At 46.1% G+C, this 18,200-nt stretch overlaps 8 protein-coding genes across 8 annotated transcripts; 4 read left to right on the top strand and 4 right to left on the bottom strand.

Annotated features, from left to right (window-relative positions):
• Nucleotides 1-267: 267 nt before the first annotated feature.
• On the bottom strand, nucleotides 268-1,328 carry BDV27DRAFT_112284 (uncharacterized protein). Its single transcript, XM_032064561.1, has 3 exons — nucleotides 1,127-1,328; nucleotides 578-1,076; nucleotides 268-527 (listed from the first exon to the last, which is right to left on the bottom strand). Exons 1-3 carry the CDS (start codon nucleotides 1,246-1,248, stop codon nucleotides 327-329), a joined length of 822 nt encoding a protein of 273 aa, XP_031927726.1. The 5' UTR covers nucleotides 1,249-1,328; the 3' UTR covers nucleotides 268-326.
• BDV27DRAFT_112290 (uncharacterized protein) lies at nucleotides 945-1,715 on the bottom strand. The gene is made up of 2 exons (XM_032064562.1): nucleotides 1,127-1,715; nucleotides 945-966 (listed from the first exon to the last, which is right to left on the bottom strand). Exon 1 carries the CDS (start codon nucleotides 1,582-1,584, stop codon nucleotides 1,261-1,263), a length of 324 nt encoding a protein of 107 aa, XP_031927727.1. The 5' UTR covers nucleotides 1,585-1,715; the 3' UTR covers nucleotides 945-966; nucleotides 1,127-1,260.
• Nucleotides 1,716-2,695: 980 nt separating this feature from the next.
• Nucleotides 2,696-4,577, top strand: BDV27DRAFT_112302 (SDR family oxidoreductase). The gene is made up of 5 exons (XM_032064563.1): nucleotides 2,696-3,162; nucleotides 3,227-3,509; nucleotides 3,584-3,767; nucleotides 3,833-4,092; nucleotides 4,151-4,577. Exons 1-5 carry the CDS (start codon nucleotides 3,062-3,064, stop codon nucleotides 4,469-4,471), a joined length of 1,149 nt encoding a protein of 382 aa, XP_031927728.1. The 5' UTR covers nucleotides 2,696-3,061; the 3' UTR covers nucleotides 4,472-4,577.
• A 464-nt stretch (nucleotides 4,578-5,041) lies between these two features.
• On the bottom strand, nucleotides 5,042-8,111 carry BDV27DRAFT_128176 (transcription factor domain-containing protein). The gene is made up of 6 exons (XM_032066919.1): nucleotides 7,907-8,111; nucleotides 7,817-7,844; nucleotides 7,594-7,757; nucleotides 6,761-7,532; nucleotides 6,100-6,696; nucleotides 5,042-6,031 (listed from the first exon to the last, which is right to left on the bottom strand). Exons 1-6 carry the CDS (start codon nucleotides 8,065-8,067, stop codon nucleotides 5,162-5,164), a joined length of 2,592 nt encoding a protein of 863 aa, XP_031927729.1. The 5' UTR covers nucleotides 8,068-8,111; the 3' UTR covers nucleotides 5,042-5,161.
• Nucleotides 8,112-8,882: 771 nt separating this feature from the next.
• Nucleotides 8,883-11,591, top strand: BDV27DRAFT_145151 (tryptophan synthase; the record flags this gene model as incomplete). Its single annotated transcript, XM_032070369.1, has 11 exons — nucleotides 8,883-8,930; nucleotides 9,007-9,094; nucleotides 9,155-9,174; nucleotides 9,231-9,281; nucleotides 9,331-9,563; nucleotides 9,617-9,645; nucleotides 9,703-10,595; nucleotides 10,650-10,782; nucleotides 10,814-11,171; nucleotides 11,266-11,472; nucleotides 11,525-11,591. 11 exons carry the CDS (start codon nucleotides 8,883-8,885, stop codon nucleotides 11,589-11,591), a joined length of 2,127 nt encoding a protein of 708 aa, XP_031927730.1.
• A 1,366-nt stretch (nucleotides 11,592-12,957) lies between these two features.
• Nucleotides 12,958-13,936, top strand: BDV27DRAFT_145153 (uncharacterized protein; the record flags this gene model as incomplete). The annotated part of the gene is made up of 5 exons (XM_032070370.1): nucleotides 12,958-13,192; nucleotides 13,269-13,376; nucleotides 13,429-13,544; nucleotides 13,613-13,627; nucleotides 13,724-13,936. The coding sequence occupies 5 exons, from the start codon at nucleotides 12,958-12,960 to the stop codon at nucleotides 13,934-13,936; spliced, it is 687 nt and encodes a 228-aa protein (XP_031927731.1).
• A 94-nt stretch (nucleotides 13,937-14,030) lies between these two features.
• On the bottom strand, nucleotides 14,031-16,212 carry BDV27DRAFT_145154 (uncharacterized protein; the record flags this gene model as incomplete). Its single annotated transcript, XM_032070371.1, has 8 exons — nucleotides 14,031-14,365; nucleotides 14,474-14,543; nucleotides 14,591-15,100; nucleotides 15,155-15,497; nucleotides 15,549-15,681; nucleotides 15,751-15,914; nucleotides 15,961-16,006; nucleotides 16,062-16,212. The coding sequence occupies 8 exons, from the start codon at nucleotides 16,210-16,212 to the stop codon at nucleotides 14,031-14,033; spliced, it is 1,752 nt and encodes a 583-aa protein (XP_031927732.1).
• Nucleotides 16,213-16,698: 486 nt separating this feature from the next.
• On the top strand, nucleotides 16,699-17,615 carry BDV27DRAFT_145155 (oxidase ustYa family protein; the record flags this gene model as incomplete). The annotated part of the gene is made up of 5 exons (XM_032070372.1): nucleotides 16,699-16,787; nucleotides 16,939-16,963; nucleotides 17,062-17,122; nucleotides 17,179-17,297; nucleotides 17,358-17,615. 5 exons carry the CDS (start codon nucleotides 16,699-16,701, stop codon nucleotides 17,613-17,615), a joined length of 552 nt encoding a protein of 183 aa, XP_031927733.1.
• Nucleotides 17,616-18,200: the final 585 nt, after the last annotated feature.

Here is an 18,200-nt window from a genome sequence, read left to right on the forward strand (position 1 = left end):
CTAGTGTCTACTCCACAGGAATCTCATATTGCTATGCGAGTTAGTATGTTCATTTCCATCTTTTCAACTCTGAACAGAACGTTATATCTAATTTTTCTTGACAGCATTAATGCAGCAGATTGAATGTATCTAGAGGACGCGTATATGCTTAGGGCATAGTTTAGGCTGATTCAAGCGACAGTTAAAGTAGCAAAAGCATATGGCGTGAAGCAAGTATGGAGAGAATGTTAACAAAAGTAATTATATTAGAAGTGTAACTAAAGAACGGCCACGACCACTACCAGTGCTCAAGCTGATTAACAGTATACAACACGAAAAGGAATAACTCAGAGCTCTTCTAAATACTCTCGAGTCTTCAGTTCTTGGTCAAGTCCAAACTCCACACATCTGCGCAAGTCATCAAGCATCAAGGGGGGGGGTGGACTTGATACTGGGCGTAATAGGAGGTCTGTATTGTCTCGAATGATATCATCCCATTGCAGTGTGATACGCTGCCGAGCATGGCTTCTCGGAATTGGATAAAGTGTCTGAGTTAATGTAAGAAACATGCAAAGTGAACGCCATGCATTAGACCTACCCTTCTCTGGCCTCTCTTTCTTCTGGTCCCGGATGCAGGGTTATACTCGTGAAGCTCAACAAATCCAGACTCAAAGTGCGTATCACTGGGCCCGGGCGGGACTAGCTTCACGAGTATTACCAGATGAATTTTGCCCTGGGAGCCTTCTAGCATGATATCTGCATCTTGTAGTAGTTTGTTATACGTCTCTGAGTATCCGACTTCGAGCGTAACACCAGGCCATATTCCGCGTGAGGTAATGAAACAATCTGGCTCTTTTACACTACAGATCTTAGTACATACTGATATGATACGAAGACTGTAGGCGGCATACCTCCCGTAAAAGCGGCCAGTGAACCCTCTCAAAGTAATCCCTGAGGAAGCATATAACGATCTTTGGGCGACGTATCCTTCCACCACCATTTGAGTCAGCCAAGCTTTGAACCAATCATTGCAAAGCCCATGTATCCACAATGGCATATCGACGTCAAGAGTTTGAGTGAAAGAATTGTAGCAATGGCTTTCATTGTTCCTATCAGCGCTTGTATCCAACATTATAGGTAAACATACCGAGGCCTCATTTCCTCGAATAGCTGGTCAAAGGAGTCGTAATCAAATTGGTCGACCGTAAGGGTGTATTCACCACGACCTTTGGTCAGAAGGTCATGTTTAATTCTCTCGTGAAGATGCATGGTGCGCTGTAGTCAATCTAAAAGTATTGAAAGAATACAAGTAGTTAGCGCTTTGGTGATTTTGGGAGATAGGAAACAGCGAACATTAGACAAACGGCAATCAGGAAAGAAAGACCATGAAAGATCGAACGGGGCCGAGGGTGGTGGTAGAAAAGAAAAATGAGGAAGTGGGCGCAAGAATGAGGTAACAGTTGCAAGTTGTTTACAGCAGGCACCAAGCACCACGTGAGGGTTTGCCGACGTCAAAAGGAAAACCAAAAACAATGAGAAGGGGGTGGATTTCAAGAACCACCAACTGTTGATAGGAGTACCGGTAGCAGATAAGGTAGGCTGCATGTATCTAGTAGTAGCATGAGCTGAGTGTGAAAAGTGAGCCGCGAAGCAAGTCAAGCGGACATTAAATCAAAACAATATATGGAAGTTTTGGAATGACATGACAGTTGGAAGTAAGAATCATGAGATAATAATTCGCTTATGGTAAGCTAGGCGTTGGAATAGGACGTTAGATGGTTTAGAAGAGAAACAGAACTTAGATCACTGTGAAGGCGCTAGACCATTTCTGGAAGGGTAGGAGTACAGTCACGGGCAGTGGGAATACTTAGGCAGTACAGAGTAAAGGTACCTTTCTTCGTTCTCCCGCTTTATCTTCTCTAGAGAGCGTTGAAGTACAACGCCACCTTCCACTTAAACGATCTTTAACGAAATACATCGCATGATCCCCTCATTGCGACCTTCACAGAGCTGTCTTCAAACAAACCCGCCCCGGAGGCCGGCACCTTAATTGTGGGAAACTTGAAGGATTTTTTTGCTCTGCGGCCGCTGGATTTGAGTGGCCACCAAGCAACCAGGAATATGTAATTCAAGAAGATACGCTCGAGAGCGATGGGCGGAGGCTGAAGTTAGATATAGTGAATAGCAATAAGGGTAATTGCCGATGGACGGGTGATAATTCATTTAAGAATATATATAATAAGCTTGGCAGTTGTAATATCTTGTGGGCTAACTAACTTACATCTTTAGAAAGACTAAATGTTTTTTACGGTAACGCCGGTTTAAATACTTTGTATAAGCAACAAGCAGTCCAAAGAAGCCCCATAGTAACAAACAGCGCGCACAACCGTAGCAGATTAATTGGAACATAGAATGAGGAACCCCATTCAAGTAGGTACAAAACCAATATAGCTGTCTTACTAGAGAACTGTTAGATACTAACTTTAGTAATTACTAATTTCGATCAGAAACTACACATTTCACAGTTGCACACTTTTTGACACATGACCCAGACACCCCAAATGCATGATGAACTTGGCACGGAAATGCAGCGGAAATATTGGAATAATTCCGTCTCCGAACACCGAACGTGAAGCACACCTTCCTCTTTGGGGTTACCCGCAACACCTGAACTCCTCAAGTACTCGTCAGACCACAGCCTTTAATATTTGGTAACTTTCTAGTGTTGCAGATCAATTATATCGCCGCCCATCAGTGGTGCAGAAATACAGGCGGGCATGTCAGAACGGCAGAGAATTACCACCATTATCTCCGAACAAGAGTCATGCAATGTTCTTTGTGCAATCTATCGCATTCTGCGACACCAGGGACCCATACGCACATCGGCAAAAGCGGCCAGTTTCGCAGGGAAGTTCCGATACTTGACCCGTCTAGTTTCAGCGGGATGCCGAATGGGGTTATCATCCACGATATGTGCTGCTCTATTGATGAGACAACCCATCTATAAAGAGCTGGAAGGCTCTCCTCTTTGATTTCCTCTATCTAACAACCTCAATTATTTTCACAGAGGAGAAGGTTCGTCATGAGTCCTCTACCTGGCAAGGTCGCCTTCGTCGCAGGTGCCAATGGCATCAGTGGTTTCGCAATCATCGAGCACTTGGTTCGGCAGCCCAAGACCGAGTGGTATGTTCAAACGGCATTCGATTACATGGGTGAAGGGCCTCTTGTTCTAAGCAACTCGATATAGGTCGAAGATTATTGTGACCTCCAGACGCCCTCTGGCCTATTTCTGGCCGGACCCTCGCGTGGAATTTATGGCCGTGGACTTCCTCGAACCGGTAGACAAGATCGTCGCAAAGTTGAGGAACATCTGCGCGCCAGTTACTCATACATACTTTACCTCGTACGTGCACCATGACGACTTTAAGGTCCTGAAAGAGAAGAACGTACCTTTGTTCAAGAACTTTATGGATGCGGTGGATGAAGTCTGTCCGAATTTGGAGCGGGTTTGCCTTCAAACTGGTGGAAAGGTTAATCTTCCCTAGTTCGAGGCTTTATTGAGCTACTTCATTTTGGGTGTGAACTTTCACTAAGAAAACTCTAGTACTATGGTGTTCACCTTGGACCCGTCAAGTTCCCTCTTTCTGAGGACATGCCGAGATACGACGACAAGGGCTACAACTTCTATTACGTCCAGGAAGATTACCTGAAGGAGGTGCAGAAGAGACGAAACACGTGGTCCTGGAACGTTATCCGCCCGAACGCAATCAATGGATTTGCTCCCCACGGTTGGTCCATCTGGCAGTATTTGTGTACTCATTCAATGGGCTAACAAAACTTCGGTATTCCACAGCAAACGGAATGTCCGAAGCCTTGACTGTGGCAATCTACATGTTGATCTGCCGTGAGCTCGGCCAGCCCGCTCAGTTCCCAGGCAACGAGTATTTCTGGAACTCCATAGACGACAATTCCTACGCACCTAGCTTGGCTGATTTGACGATTCACGCTACGACAAAGGACCACTGCAAGAATGAGGACTTCCTTCATTGCAACGGAGATGTCTTCGTGTGGAAATATCTGTGGCAAGATGTTGCCAAATACTTCAATGTTGAGGTATGTTATCTCGTATACAGAGAAAAGACCTAATAGTTAGCTAACAGCCTCAGCCTAGGCCCCCGAGCCTCAGTTTCATAAGGCCTCCGGCCAAACAGATACTCTTAACAATGAAATCGACATGGTAGAGTGGGCGAAGGACAAGCGTCCTATCTGGGAAGCCGTGGTGAAGAAATATGGAGGCAAGGTCGAAGCTTTCGACTGGGGCACCTGGGGCTTCTTCAACTGGGCAACCGGCAAGTCTTGGTGTACAATCTCGTCCGTTAACAAGGCGAGGATATATGGTTGGCAGCGAACGGATGATACCTTCGAGACTTGGATTGAGACCTATCGGTCTTTTGAGAATGCGGGCATATTGCCTAGCCACACTGTTCTCTAGAGGCATCGTGAGAGTATCGATAAGCGTTAAATAGTACATTTGTGCACGGTATGTTAGATATAGAGTTTGGAAGAAGTGCAGCTATTGTGACTTGACTTGACTTGCAGGATAGAACTTAGAAACATACGTTTGTTTAATTAAGAGAAGGGCTCTGTAGACGATGACTGCACTTTCGTTGACCAAATTGTATCTATATATCCCTCTACATCAGTTTGAAATGCGTCTTTATAATAATAACTCCAAAGCTTGGTGTGGAACCTAATACCGGGACCCCATACAAAGGCTGTGCGCGACCAAAAGAATAGAATAAGATAAACAGAAAGGCAAGACAAGATGGAACTGATTTGAAAAGAATAAAGCGACTTAATTGAACCCATCTATTCTAACTGGTACATAAGTAGGGCACGGCCAAGCAAATGATGGAGTATCTATATACAAACCAATACAAGCAATCTCACGGCTTCGGCAACGAATTTAAGAAATATACCATCTATGAATCAAAGATATTATGGTATAGCAAAACGACTTGCTACAATTGAAAACGACTACATGTTTATGGCCTGTATCTACCTGAATTCGAACAGGTAGTCATCCCCATAAATTAATATCTATCCAACAACACCTAAGCACACATGTGCTCCAGGTACTATACACAAACCAAACCTCGCACTTGAGAAAGGAGGACCTAAACTAACCCTCAGGTGGTAACATAAAGTTAGACCCTAGATCAGTCCCAAACAAAGACTCCAACCATCCCATCTCCATATATGCAGTTCCATCCTGCTGCATCTCACTTGGTGGTGTTCCGGTCATCCATCCATAGACATGACCATCCGGTATAAGGTCACTAGTAAGGCTCTGCTCGAAGTCAAAGTCCGTGGTCACGAGGTTCATTGGTGTAACGGTCCATGCTTCGGAGGTATGCTGAAGCTGTGTTGACTGGGCTATCGAATGTGAAGCATGGATAAGAGTCGTGGTAAGGGAAGTTGTGTTTTGATTCGTCAGTGCTGAGATTGGAATATAACTACCATGAAGAGTGGATGTGTGACTTGTAGGATTTTCAAGAGGAAGGGTCATGGATGATGCCCAGGTGGTGGTTGACGTGGCCTGAGGGACAGTGTTGGTATCTGTGGTATGGCTCTGGGACGATGGCTGTAGCGCGGAACGACTCGACGCTCTATTTCTGGAATCAGACAGAACGGACGATGTGATTTGATTTAGCCTGCGGATTGTTCGGATCATTTTTCCTGAGACCCACGTCTTGCGACAGTAGTTCTCGAGTGAGATTGCGGCGTGGAGTGTTATGTTGCCGTATATTGCCTTGAAAGAGGGCTCTCGAATGATCAAGCCTAGGGTGACGACTGTGGCGCCGACTAGTGAGTGGAGGAAGGGGAATGCAGACGCCGTGTATTGGGGGATTTGTTTGAATTCCTGAATAATATTGCAGGCGATTCGGATGCAGGTGACTTCCGTTTCGAGGATGTCGGCGATAGATTCTTGGGGTGAAGCTCGTTGTTGGAGGATTGGTTTGCGGATGAGGAGGCGGAGGGAGAGCCATCGCTGGATATGTTAGCAACGAGGGTATGGAATATGGGAAGTAATGGAAGTAAGACGGAGTGATCCCTTACGATTCGCATTAGCATTTGTTGCTTGGTGAGCCATCGAAGTGGGTTGCTTCGCTCAAGGTTGGGAGGCTCGGATTGGTGGCTATCAGAGAACTCTGGTCGTACTTCCACTTGGGCGCGGGATATAAGTTGGTCTAGGTATTCCAGTAGACTTGAGCTGGGGATGACGTCTGTCATATTAGCGCCGTAGATTGCCTCCCATATTTTCCCCACAACCCGTGAGTAGCGAATGGTCGCAGATAAATATGGTATTGGTGTGGTAGGATCGTTCGAAAGTGCTGCTTTGATGTCATATTCTAGCTCATTGCCTGTCTTGCGGCTTTCCTTGTGTCTGGTGAGCCATTCATCGTCTAGATTCTGGGGATGAGGAGCATCGACATTGACATCTTGTATTAAGAATGGGTGGCCGGTCTCAATTGCTAGTCGGCGATCAAGCGCATAAAGAGACCACCAAAGTCGCCGAATCATCTCATCGTTGAAAACTGGCATACGTCGGACGACCTTGGACCGATGAAAGCCTAGGTGGTGTGCATGCGAGATGGCAAGCGCTAAGAATTTCTCCGCTCTCTCATTAGCGTCGAGTCGAAAAAGGTATACGACCTGAGATAATCGTAAGTACGTTAGCATCTTGTGTGATATGCTATTCTGAAGACAGATCATGTACCATTAACGCGTAAGTTTGCAAGGTAATCGTAGGTCTCGAACATGCCCGGAAGCAGCCTACAAGATCTACAATAAGGTCCGTTGCGGCCTCAAAGATACTCCATCCAGCAGAGTGCTTTCCCTCCTGGCTGCTTATTCGAGGTGATTCGGTACATCTTCCGAGTGCGATACAAACCCATACCTGAGCGACCATCATCCGGTAATCCTTGCTTCTTTGAAACTCATGCTCCGTGGATGAAAACCCAGAATTCCACATGTTTGCGTAATTGGCCCATAGACTTGGAATGTGAAGGAAGGGGTACAAAATGTGAACCTCATCGCAGAACGTGTGCATGTACCCATCCCATTCTTCCTTGCGTGGATGGATGCCATATGTATTCAAGATCCTTCGTATATCGACTGCCTCACCCGTCTCTCTAGAGCCACCTAACGGGGAGCTTGGCGCAGTCAAAGATGTGCATGACGCCTGACAGGACATAAGACGCTCTGCATGACCATACCTGACATCCGTACGCTCCAGGTAGCCCTCAATTTGATCCAGGGTGTGGTTAATAGAAGATTCACCAGAGAAAGCTGGTACCTGTGATCTAACAGCATCTGAGGCATCGGAATTGATGGCCCGCCGTACGGTAGTTTCTCGCAGGTTGGTTGATTCATCGCTTACTGGTTCTTTGTCAACTGGGCTTTCTTTGTCGCGGCCTACTGATTCCAAGACTAGGCTCAGTTGATGCTCAATCCGACTAAGTCGAGACGCAAGGTCTCTCGCAGTTAGTCTGATCCCATCGTTAGCTTAACTCTTTCAAGCGGGCGCAATATTATGATGAATGCTCATACTGATCGCCCTGACCATGAGAGCCAGCGTCCGTATTGGCCAGCTCCCTGTCGGGAACTCCAGATTCCGTCAGCCCAGTTGTTCTTCGGCGCCGCATGTCGACTGTCTGCATCAGGCAATCTCGGCCATTGAGAACACATGGTCGACAGGGGATGCACCCATCACACTAGAATTAACCCACGGTCTTAGAGACAGATCACAAACAGTAAATCTTGGCTTTCTCACTTTGATTTTTCTCCTTTGGCATTGGCCACTGGAAAACAGGCGTGTGGTGTCAGCGACGTGGCTGTAACGTATTATTTTCTGGTTCCGTACCAAGCTTTTGACACGTATTTTCCTCGTTTGTGGCGCTTTGGAGCAGGTTCACTTGGCAAGCCCTCGTGGCTGTCGGAAGCTCCATCATCATGCTCCCGGTGGTCGCGAGGTTGTTGTCGCTGCTGGCTCGCAGTGTCCCTGTCGGGCTGTTGTCGCACCATTCTTCGGATCAGACATCAATATAAATGCTCTGCGCTAATGTAGCTAAGACATTTCGCTGGGCTCGATCACCAAATCGAATGATACTGGAAAGAGTATGTCATGTCTTAGAGCGACGATCCCTCAAAACTCGTGACGAACAGCCTTGCTTAGTCATCGCCTGTTATGCCGGAGTAAAGTACCGGAGTTATTGTTGATATTCTTGATCCCGGTTTCATTTGTTTTATATTTATATACAGTGATCACGGTGTCAGACTAATAGTGTTGGGTTTGGAGCATCTGCTAGTGTTTACCAGAGTGAAAGCGTGATGAGTTGATCTGCACCTTATGAGGTTGCACGAGATATATATATGGAGGGTAATGGTTTATCTGTAGACTACGCTATCCCACACCTGTTGTAAGGGTTTTCTAGTACTTGTCTGGATCTCCTAGATATGTACTCAGGTTCTGCTCGTCTTTCAATGAGATAACCCCTTATATTATACTCACTGGCAAATCTTTCCTTGATACCTCTGCTCTCGGCCGCTTCATCGTTTCTCAGAGTCACTTCATGAAAGAGATACGGAGGCATGTTCCAAAAGTAATCGAACAAATGGGTCTTTTTGTAATTCTTGGCCAAATGGCCCCCTTATAACAGGCTTACCTGTTCAGTAACCGGTTTTAAAATACACCTCCGTAACCTTATTTACTTGATAGGGACTCTAGTTGATCATGGCCACCATCGATATAAAGTATGTTTCACAACAGCTGGCTCCGACCCTTTGAGTAGTCTCCAAATCAATGAATTCGTCAATAGAGAATATGCATTCCTTTCAATATGGAGGGTATCAAGAAAACATTTGCGCAATGCAAAGAAGAAAATCGGGTATATATTCGTTTGGTGGCGGAAGCTATATGTATTTATATGAGGTTCGGGAAGGCATTGCTGACTTATAATATAGCCTACATTTGTGACTTTTGTTACAGCTGGATTCCCTACAGTTGAAGAGGCAGTAGATATCATATTGGGAATGGAAGCTGGGGGCGCAGGTATGCAATACATTTTTGCCGATTCAATTAGCCAGTATCTCGTTAACCTTCTTTTTGCAGATATTATTGAACTTGGTGTTGTTAGTAGTCCTAAGTGCTTTCTGATACCCACCGACCTTCCTAACGTCAACGCCAGCCTTTCACGGATCCCTTTGCGGATGGGCCTACGATTCAGACCGCAAATACTGTTCGCTGATTCTCAACGTTATATGTGTATTCGCTAATCATATGTATAGCAAGCGCTTGCGAATAATGTCACGATAGAGTCCACCCTAGGGATGGTAAAAGAAGCTCGGCAAAGGGGTCTCCGAGCACCGGTGCTATTAATGGGTTATTACAACCCATTGCTGAGCTATGGCGAGGAGCAATTGATGAATGGTTGTCGTGCGACTGGTGTAAATGGCTTCATTGTGGTAGATCTCCCTCCGCACGAGGCTATGAAATTCAGAAACCTTTGTGCGAAGGGAGGGTGAGTCATGATACTTTCACGATAAATTATCCTCTCTGACAAATTGTATACAGATTGTCGTACGTACCTCTTATCGCTCCTTGTACGCTCCTCTCACATTATTTGTCCGACCTGTTTAGCTTCTAACACTTTATTCCAGCCACTTCCGAAAACCGACTCAAATTTCTCTGCAAAGTTGCGGACTCTTTCGTCTACGTCGTATCGCGTATGGGCGTCACGGGTGCAACAAGTACTCTTAATGCCGATCTACCTCAGCTATTGAAACGAATAAAGCAATACTCTGGCAATATCCCAATAGCAGTTGGTTTCGGTGTCAGCACAAGAGATCACTTCTTGAGTGTAGCCAGCATAGCAGATGGCGTTGTCATCGGCAGTCGAATTATCACAACCTTGGCCGAGGCGGCTCCTGGAGGTCGGGCCAAAGCTGCGGAGGAATACTGCGCTGGGATATGTGGGAGGAGTAATTCACTAGAATGTCGAACGACTCGAGGTGTTGGTATTATTGAGGTATCGAATGAAGCTCAAGAGTCTAATACTCCCGTACATGTGAATGGTACCAAACATTCAAAGGGCAACCAGTCAGGACTGCTTGATGAACAAGAGGCAATCAAGTCCGAGGGAGAAAGTCCAAAACTCTTTCCTGCAGCATTTGGTGAATTTGGGGGTTCGTATTCCCCAGAATCACTAATGAGTTGCCTTTCAGAACTGGAGGCAGGTTTTGAAGAATTTCGGAACGACCCCGAGTTTTGGGCAGAATTCCGATCATACTACCATTACCTAGGAAGGCCTGGGCATCTTCATGTCGCGGGTCGCCTTACTGAACAGGTTGGCGGAGCCACTATTTGGCTGAAGCGTGAGGATCTGAACCATACTGGAAGTCATAAGATCAACAATGCTCTGGGACAGGTTCTTCTGGCTCGTCGTTTGGGTAAGACTGAAATCATTACTCAGACCGGTGCTGGCATGCATGGCGTAGCAACTGCCACAGTCTGTGCTAAATTCAACATGAAGTGCACGGTCTTCATGGGAGCGGTAAGTCCACAGGTTGGAAACAGTGTCACATGTTTGTAGCTAACAGCTTTATAGGAAGATATCAGGAGACAGGCACTGAATGTATCCACGATCAAATTACTTGGTGCTGATGTCATCCCTGTCGAGGCAGGCTCAAAAACCCTTAGAGACTCCGTTGACGAAAGCTTTCGAGTTTTTCATTACGAAGGTGGACACTGCATATCTCATTCTCGGTTCAGCTATTGGCCCACACCCCTTTCCTACGATCGCGCGCACTTTCCAGACTGTCATTGGAGATGAGATGAAGACACAAATGCTGGAACAACGAAATAAACTACCGGATGCGGTTGTTGCCTGCATCGGTGGGGGCAGTAATTGTTTAGGAATGTTTTATCCGTTTATTAATGATCCAAGTGTGAAGCTTCTGGGAGTCGAAGCAGGGGGTGACGGCCTTGAGACGAAGAGACATGCCGCTACTCTAACTGGCGGCACTAAGGGGGTCTTACATGGGAGTAGGACATATGTGTTGCAGGATCAGCACGGACAGATACAAGATACCCATTCCATCTCAGCTGGTCTGGGCTATGCTGGGGTTGGGTAAGTAGAGTCTGCATATTTCCCTGATGTGTGACGTGATCAATGATATTACAAATTTGATTAGACATTTCTGTCTCACTAACCTTCTGAACAGACCAGAGCTGAGTTTTTGGAAAGACTCAGGACGTGCAACATTTATTGCCGTTACCGATAATCAAGCTTTCGAGGGGTTCAAACTGCTCACTGAGATGGAGGGGATTATTCCCGCTCTAGGGACTGCTCATGCTGTTTGGGGCACTGTTGAGCTGGCCAAGACAATGAAGAAAGACCAAGATGTTGTTATCTGTGTTAGTGCAAGAGGGTATGTCTATTCCCACAATGCATCTCGCACCGTTAATTGACTTGTATGCAAGTGATGAGGATGTGGAAAGCGTGGCGGATAAACTACCCAGACTAGGACCAAAATTGGGTGGGGTTTGAGGTTCTAAAAGCAGACCCTAAGTAAGTACTAATAGTTAATCACTTTGGCACACAACATAAAAAAATGGGCCCATGGGAGAGCCGGAGGCCAACTTCAGCCCCTGAGGTTCCACAAACTAGGGCATTGGATGCAAAAGTACGCCGATCATAAGGAGGAATCAGACTATTGAACTCTCCTGCAGTCCACCATGGGCCCGGTCCTTGCGTTCACTCTAGGGGCAGATCGTCTCAGCTAGCCACAAGACTTACTCTCTTAGATATATGATCTTAGCATATTATTTTCGACCCACAGATAGAAAATTCTTGGCTCTGGGAACTTCCTGTGGATCATCATGCAACCAACAGAGAATCTTCTCGAAAGCATCATGTTTGATTCAGCACAAAAACAACCAGTTTTAAGTAATATGATTACCTTAGCAATTTCGCACTAGTTAAAATATCATCTGCATAGGGCAAGACTTCGATGTGACCCACTTAATATAGATCTATCGAGAGAACAAGATCCACGCTGTTTTCACGGTGGAAGAGGAAAGTTACAGTACAAAATTGATGTTGTGTATCTATCAGCGTTTCTTGCTGTTCCGGATTATTCCGGTACTTATATATAGGCTGATCAGTTAGCCAGTGTCAACTGCTAGGTGCCCCGAGACTTACTCGGGACCTAAGCTAAGCCGCATAAATTCCTCATCGCCATGAGAAGCTTCAGCGAGGCATGATCTTTACGAACCTCATGGCTTCTTGATTACTGTATGACCTCCGATTCCTCAAAACTCCTGGTTCTGCAGGCATAGCCTGTTTTATTCCAGACAAACGCTGCCAGACCCTGGATCCAATCGTCCACAAGCCGTTGTTTCAGAACATTAGGCCTGCACGCAATAGTGTCTCGCCAGGTATCCTGGATTATGTTCTCTCAGCATGTTTGCCATTAAACGGATCGGCGCCGGGACCTGCCCATCGGTCGAGAGTTGATCCGCCGGACAACGTAAGAGGGGTAAACAGAGTGAGTGATCATCTTTGCATCTCTCATATCAATATGAACACATTGAAGAAGTATCCCAATGTCAATACTTTCTTTTTTCTTTTCTTTTCTTTTCTTTTTTTTTTTTTTTTTCTCCACGGGTTTCTTTCTCTCTCTGATCGGCAAGCGGTCACCATTAGACAGTAGAACGCTAGTCCCTCTTTCTTGTACATTTTTGTACATATGAATGTACCATAATTGACGCCTGGATTTGGCGCAGCCCCCGCGCCAAATTAACAGAAATCAACGAGATAGCTTTACATTTGTCTGAATGCGATATAGAGTAGAATAATAACCCATTTCATGTAGTCAATTCTTCCCCAATCCGATTAGCCAGACCTAACCACCATGTCGTCCGATCTCTACTCACGACGAGAATCCGACGAATACCTCCTCGACCCCAAACACTTTGTCGAGAAGAAGAACAGACCGAAACGATGGGATTGTCTGCGTCCGATCATATACACCTCACTTGCCTTTGTTGGGTTCATCGAAATCCTGTTCCTGGGCATTTTTTTCGCCCATGCCACTAGGAAAATGCCAGAGCCGTTGTTGGGTGAGCTAAATGGATTGGTTGGAGACTGTGAGTTGATTCGCGCCTTTGGTGTATATGTATCCGTGGAATCTTCGATGTTAATCCTTAATGGGAATTGATATAGTTCCTGCTCGGAGGGTTATTTTCCGCTCTGCTCCGTTAGCTGCCTCGGATCACAAGACAGAGGAATCTATGAATGCTACGAGGAACAACTGGTTGTCATATATGCCCCGTAAGATTTGGAACGCAAGTGTTTGGGTCAATCCATCTAACGAAACCGACAGGAGGAAATGGCTTCATCGCAGTCAATGGGACTGAGCGATACACCCTGCCTCCCCCCATCAAGCAACTAGGTCAAGTCACCTATTCGATTGCAGTATTCCACCAATTACACTGCCTGGTATGCCATCTCGATCCATGAAAGTTATCACTTTATATAGTATCCCAGTTCTCTAATCTACAATTAAGTACTCAATCATGTCCGTCTACGATGAATTGGCAGCAAGCAAATCAGGAGCAGAGTTGAACGCGCACCATTCATGAGACGACACACGCTCCAACGATCACCCTCATGAAGAGGTTCATATCCACACGCATAACCACATCGACCATTGTTTCCAGTATCTGCGCCAGTCACTGCTCTGCTGTGGGGATACTGCGTTGGAAGGACAGGATCCAAGGACGGATAAACCAGGGACGGATGGAACAGGTGCAGTGCATGTCTGTAAGGATTTCGATGGGATCATGGCTTGGGCGGATAGTCAGCGGCTTGTGGATACAAAGCATCCTTAGCGTGGAAGCAATGGACACTTTAGACAAGGGGCGTGTTATGGGCAGTATTTAGTAGTAGTAAATCCAATAAATGTATTTATTCCATATTAAAGGCTCATACACTAGGATGATGCCCAGCTGTCTCTTCCACACATGAAGCATCTCCGAACATCGCATCTGCTGCGGCAACCCATGAGCTGTGGGGAACGACATAATTCTCTGCCGTCCAAAACAGCCGACAGTCAGCCGCCTCGTAGAAAAATTGCAACGGGGTGTTTGGGTCATCCTCGTCGTATTCATTGCGAAGATTCACCCCACTCCCTCCACGGCTATCAATCCGAAACGGGAATTCTGTGAGCGGGGGAGGTGCCATCTGTATAAACCAAGCCAATTCATCTGCAGAAAGAATGGGAGAGCCAGCGCTGCTTGCGTTCACCGCGATCTCCTGCGCTTTTCTGATGTAGTGGCTTACTGTTGCTAACGACCAATATTGGCCGCCCTTACTGCCTCCAAGCAGCTGCATCGGGGCTGCTCTTGGACGGCCTCCAAAGACTATACTTCTTACGCCATATTTCTGCAGTAATCGTGCCAGAATCGTACAGGTGGATGCACAGATGCCGTTTGTCATCTGTTGGTATTAGTACCGGTGTTATGCGTATTCAATGGAAGACATACGATGATTATGTTCTCGGCGGGGAACGGCTGAGTAGAAGGTCCAAAGACAATGCCCCCATATCCACTGATTGGATCGTCCTCGGTAGATGCAGTTGTGAAGTTATACGTGGCATGCAGGCTGGACATGTTTTGATTTGCGATTTCGACTGGACCGAACAACTTCTCCCAGCTGCCGAATGAGTGTCGATGGTCTGGTGTAACCGCATTCTGGAAAATCAAAGGTAAGTCCAGCGTGCTCTCATTGTTCACTTCCTGCCCCTGGGAAGACGAGAAAATCCGACCCATCAGGTCAATCAGTCTTGTCGAAGGGAACCGAGTGGCTGTGTAGATTGGTTTGTTTGGGAAAAGGATTCGGAACAGATTAAAACCCAGGTTGATGTCGCCCCCCATATTGTTCGATAGGTCAATGATGAGCTTCTCTTTCCCATCCCTTTTGGCGCATTCAATGAACTGCACGGCGGTTTGGCCCAACGATGCAGGACTCTCTCCGTTGAGTCTGAACGTTGGGAGCTGCAATACTGCAACATTGCCAAGCCTTTCCTCATTCAAATAGTAGCCTCTTACGAGGTCCTTCTTGTGATTTACAATTGGCTTCGGATACATCGATGATCCGCCTTCTGGAATCGAGTATGGCGGTTTTCCTACCGCGAGTGCTGGGTGGGGATCGGGAGCGCGAGCCTCTTGATTCAGCAGGCAAGCAGTTTGAAAGAGCGATTGCCCACTGGAAAAATTCAACCTACGATCTAACGCCAACGATGCAGTTGTTTCCACTCTTAATCTGGTCCCATTGCTGAATTCGATAGTTTGGTTGGTCTTCCCAGGCCAAGAACCCAGATTGTTGGTCCACAGCCCTCCTGTGTACATTCCTGAAAATGCTGCAGCAGGTGAGGGGAAGAGATGGTTGTATCTAAATTATACATTAGTAATTTTCTTCTCAATCATCGCTTATTGGGAATACCGAGCATCAGGATCATGAAGACCCATAGTTACACCGATGTTAGCCTGTAGATAGTAAACCGGATCCATGTCTTGAATACGGTAAACAGATGAAATCGCGGCCTCCGTCCCGCGAAGCTTCATCTCGGCATCATCTTTATCGTATTCTTTACTCAGCCATCCGCACATACATCAAGCTACAACCGGAACCTCAAAAAGCTTACAGTACGTATATATCCGTGGAAGTTGGATCCCATCCGGTGAAATCGAAACTAGAGGCACGCCATGCTCAAAATGCATAATTTCCAGAGAACAAAGCCCAACATGGAGATGGCCATCGTTAGCACGCGAGGTCAGGTATTTGAGATCAGAATCAAAATCGTATTGACTCCCCGTAAATATTGTCGCTGGCCTTTTGTCGGATTCTCTGCAACCCTCCCCATAAATCAACCCCGGTCGAGATATAGCTGCTTGGAGGATCTGGTTATTGTTAGCTTAGCTCTACAAGAGAAATACTTGGCGTGGTTCAAGCTACCTTTCAGCATAGATGCCGTGCTATGAAATTGCAGGTATTTGGCATAGTCGTCTACGAACTTCACGGCCAGGTCTGAGCGAAACGGCATCGACCGCAGACAATCATACGCCAGATCACCGGGGATCCCAAAGATTTTCTTTCTCCCTACCATATGACAATTAATACATAAGAAACTCAGTCGTATTGAACCAATTCTTATATACCTTGTTTCTCCCCCCATATTACATAGTTGTCGATTTCGGCGCAGGGGCCCGAGGCGTAAACAATAGTCGATGAAATAAGCTGGCTGAAAATGAGTACGCTATACCAGCTGAGTCTCATATTTGACACCACACTCTTTCACAGATATATCAGAAGGAGTGGGAATCAGTTGGTTCTAGACACACGCGACGTTCAGCGACTGAACACCATATTGATATAAAACGGGGTGTGGGCCCTTTGGCGCAGGCGCCGCTGCGATAGCCAATTAATCCCGCGCCTACATCCATCCCACCACCGGGAGGCATCAGATCATAAATGCCTGGCATGTACAAAAGCAAACTAACAATATCGAGAGTCTGTACACAAGCTGATCGGTGATTTAATTAATATCCCTTGATTCTTTTTCCCCTTGTTCTTCCAGTCCGGAGAAATGAAAATGGCAGAGCATTCGTCCAAAGGGTACAAAGAAGTACCTGTGCGCAACTCCGAAGAATCAACAATCGCAGAGGAAGAGAAAGAAGCATTGTTAGAGAATCAGTCGTATTCGAGACAAAACTGGAAACAACCCCCTTCAAGATTTGTTTGGTGTATCATTGCGGTGCTCTTATTGTTGAATATAGTGTTGCTGGGAAGCTTCATCCATTACTTCCGACAGGCGCACCGTACGGAAAGGGAGGTTCCTTGGTTACCGCCGAAGACAGGTTCGTTTTGTATTGGTCTTATCTAGATAGGTGTGAGCGATTATTGATGTTACATTTTCTACTTGTCAGCCGCAACTCGAAAGGTTTTCGTTTTCCAGACATTGTACGGAGAACCTCTCAATCCAGAGGCAGAAAAGGCTTGGGACGAGTTGATGCCCGGTGAATTTCTTTCCTTCCTAAGTCGATCATGGAATCGCGTGCTAATATACCTCTAGTTGGACGAGGCTTTGTGAATATCAACAATGACACTGCACTTCCCGATCAGCCTGGCCTGGATCAATCTCTCCCTCAGCAACGTGCAATGATTTCCGTATTTCATCAGCTTCATTGTATTGTAAGTATCTTCTTTAACACCAGTTGTCAAGCGAGACAGGTCAATGGTAATTATCCGTAGTATATGACACGAGAGGGCTACTACGCTGCGCGAGAAGGGAACCTCGACCAAGTTAATGCAGCTCATCTCATGCATTGTTGGGACTATCTGAGACAGGCAGTCATGTGTAACGCGGACACAACTCTAGAATGGCTTCCTGCGCCTCCGAATGATAGGGGGAGCACGGGATGGGGCTATGAGCATACCTGTCGTGATTTCGATGCTATTTCTCGATGGGCGGAGGAGAATAGGTTCAAGACGACGCATGGAATTCATTGACTGGTGTATTTCGGTGTGTACATAGAAAGAAATTTGATTTCAATAAATAGCAGTATATGATTGATTTGTTGTTCCTTTCTTTTAGGTGAGTTTTGGAGGTCGGATTATCCCAATCCGTTTCTCATATTAGTCTCTAATCATGCATGGACAATAGTGACTGAGTGTTCCATTGTAAAGCATAAATGCTAACATAAAAACAATAACTACTCTCTACTGGTGATACTAGCCTCAGCTCGACTCGTTAAAATAACAACCAAATGGATATTACATACGTGGTTTAATACAACATCATAATCACGGATCATTGTAGTGCTAGATAACTTGATACGGACACTAAATACAACAACACTCATTGCACCTTGTGTATAAATCTGTGCAAACGCTAGACAAATCTGTACTTGCCAATATATCGGTATCATACTTGGCAGACTAAGTCACCTTAATTTCCTGCATGGCGCTTGTCAAACTTCAATAACGTAGTCCTCGATTGCATCGCGCTTGCCAACTTCGATAACGTAATCCTCGACTGCATCGCGCTTGCCAACTTCGATAACGTAGTCCTCGACTCCTCCATCGCGCTTGCCA

This window comes from Aspergillus caelatus (assembly GCF_009193585.1).
Source record: "Aspergillus caelatus strain CBS 763.97 unplaced genomic scaffold BDV27scaffold_85, whole genome shotgun sequence".
NCBI classification, from domain to species: domain Eukaryota; kingdom Fungi; phylum Ascomycota; class Eurotiomycetes; order Eurotiales; family Aspergillaceae; genus Aspergillus; species Aspergillus caelatus.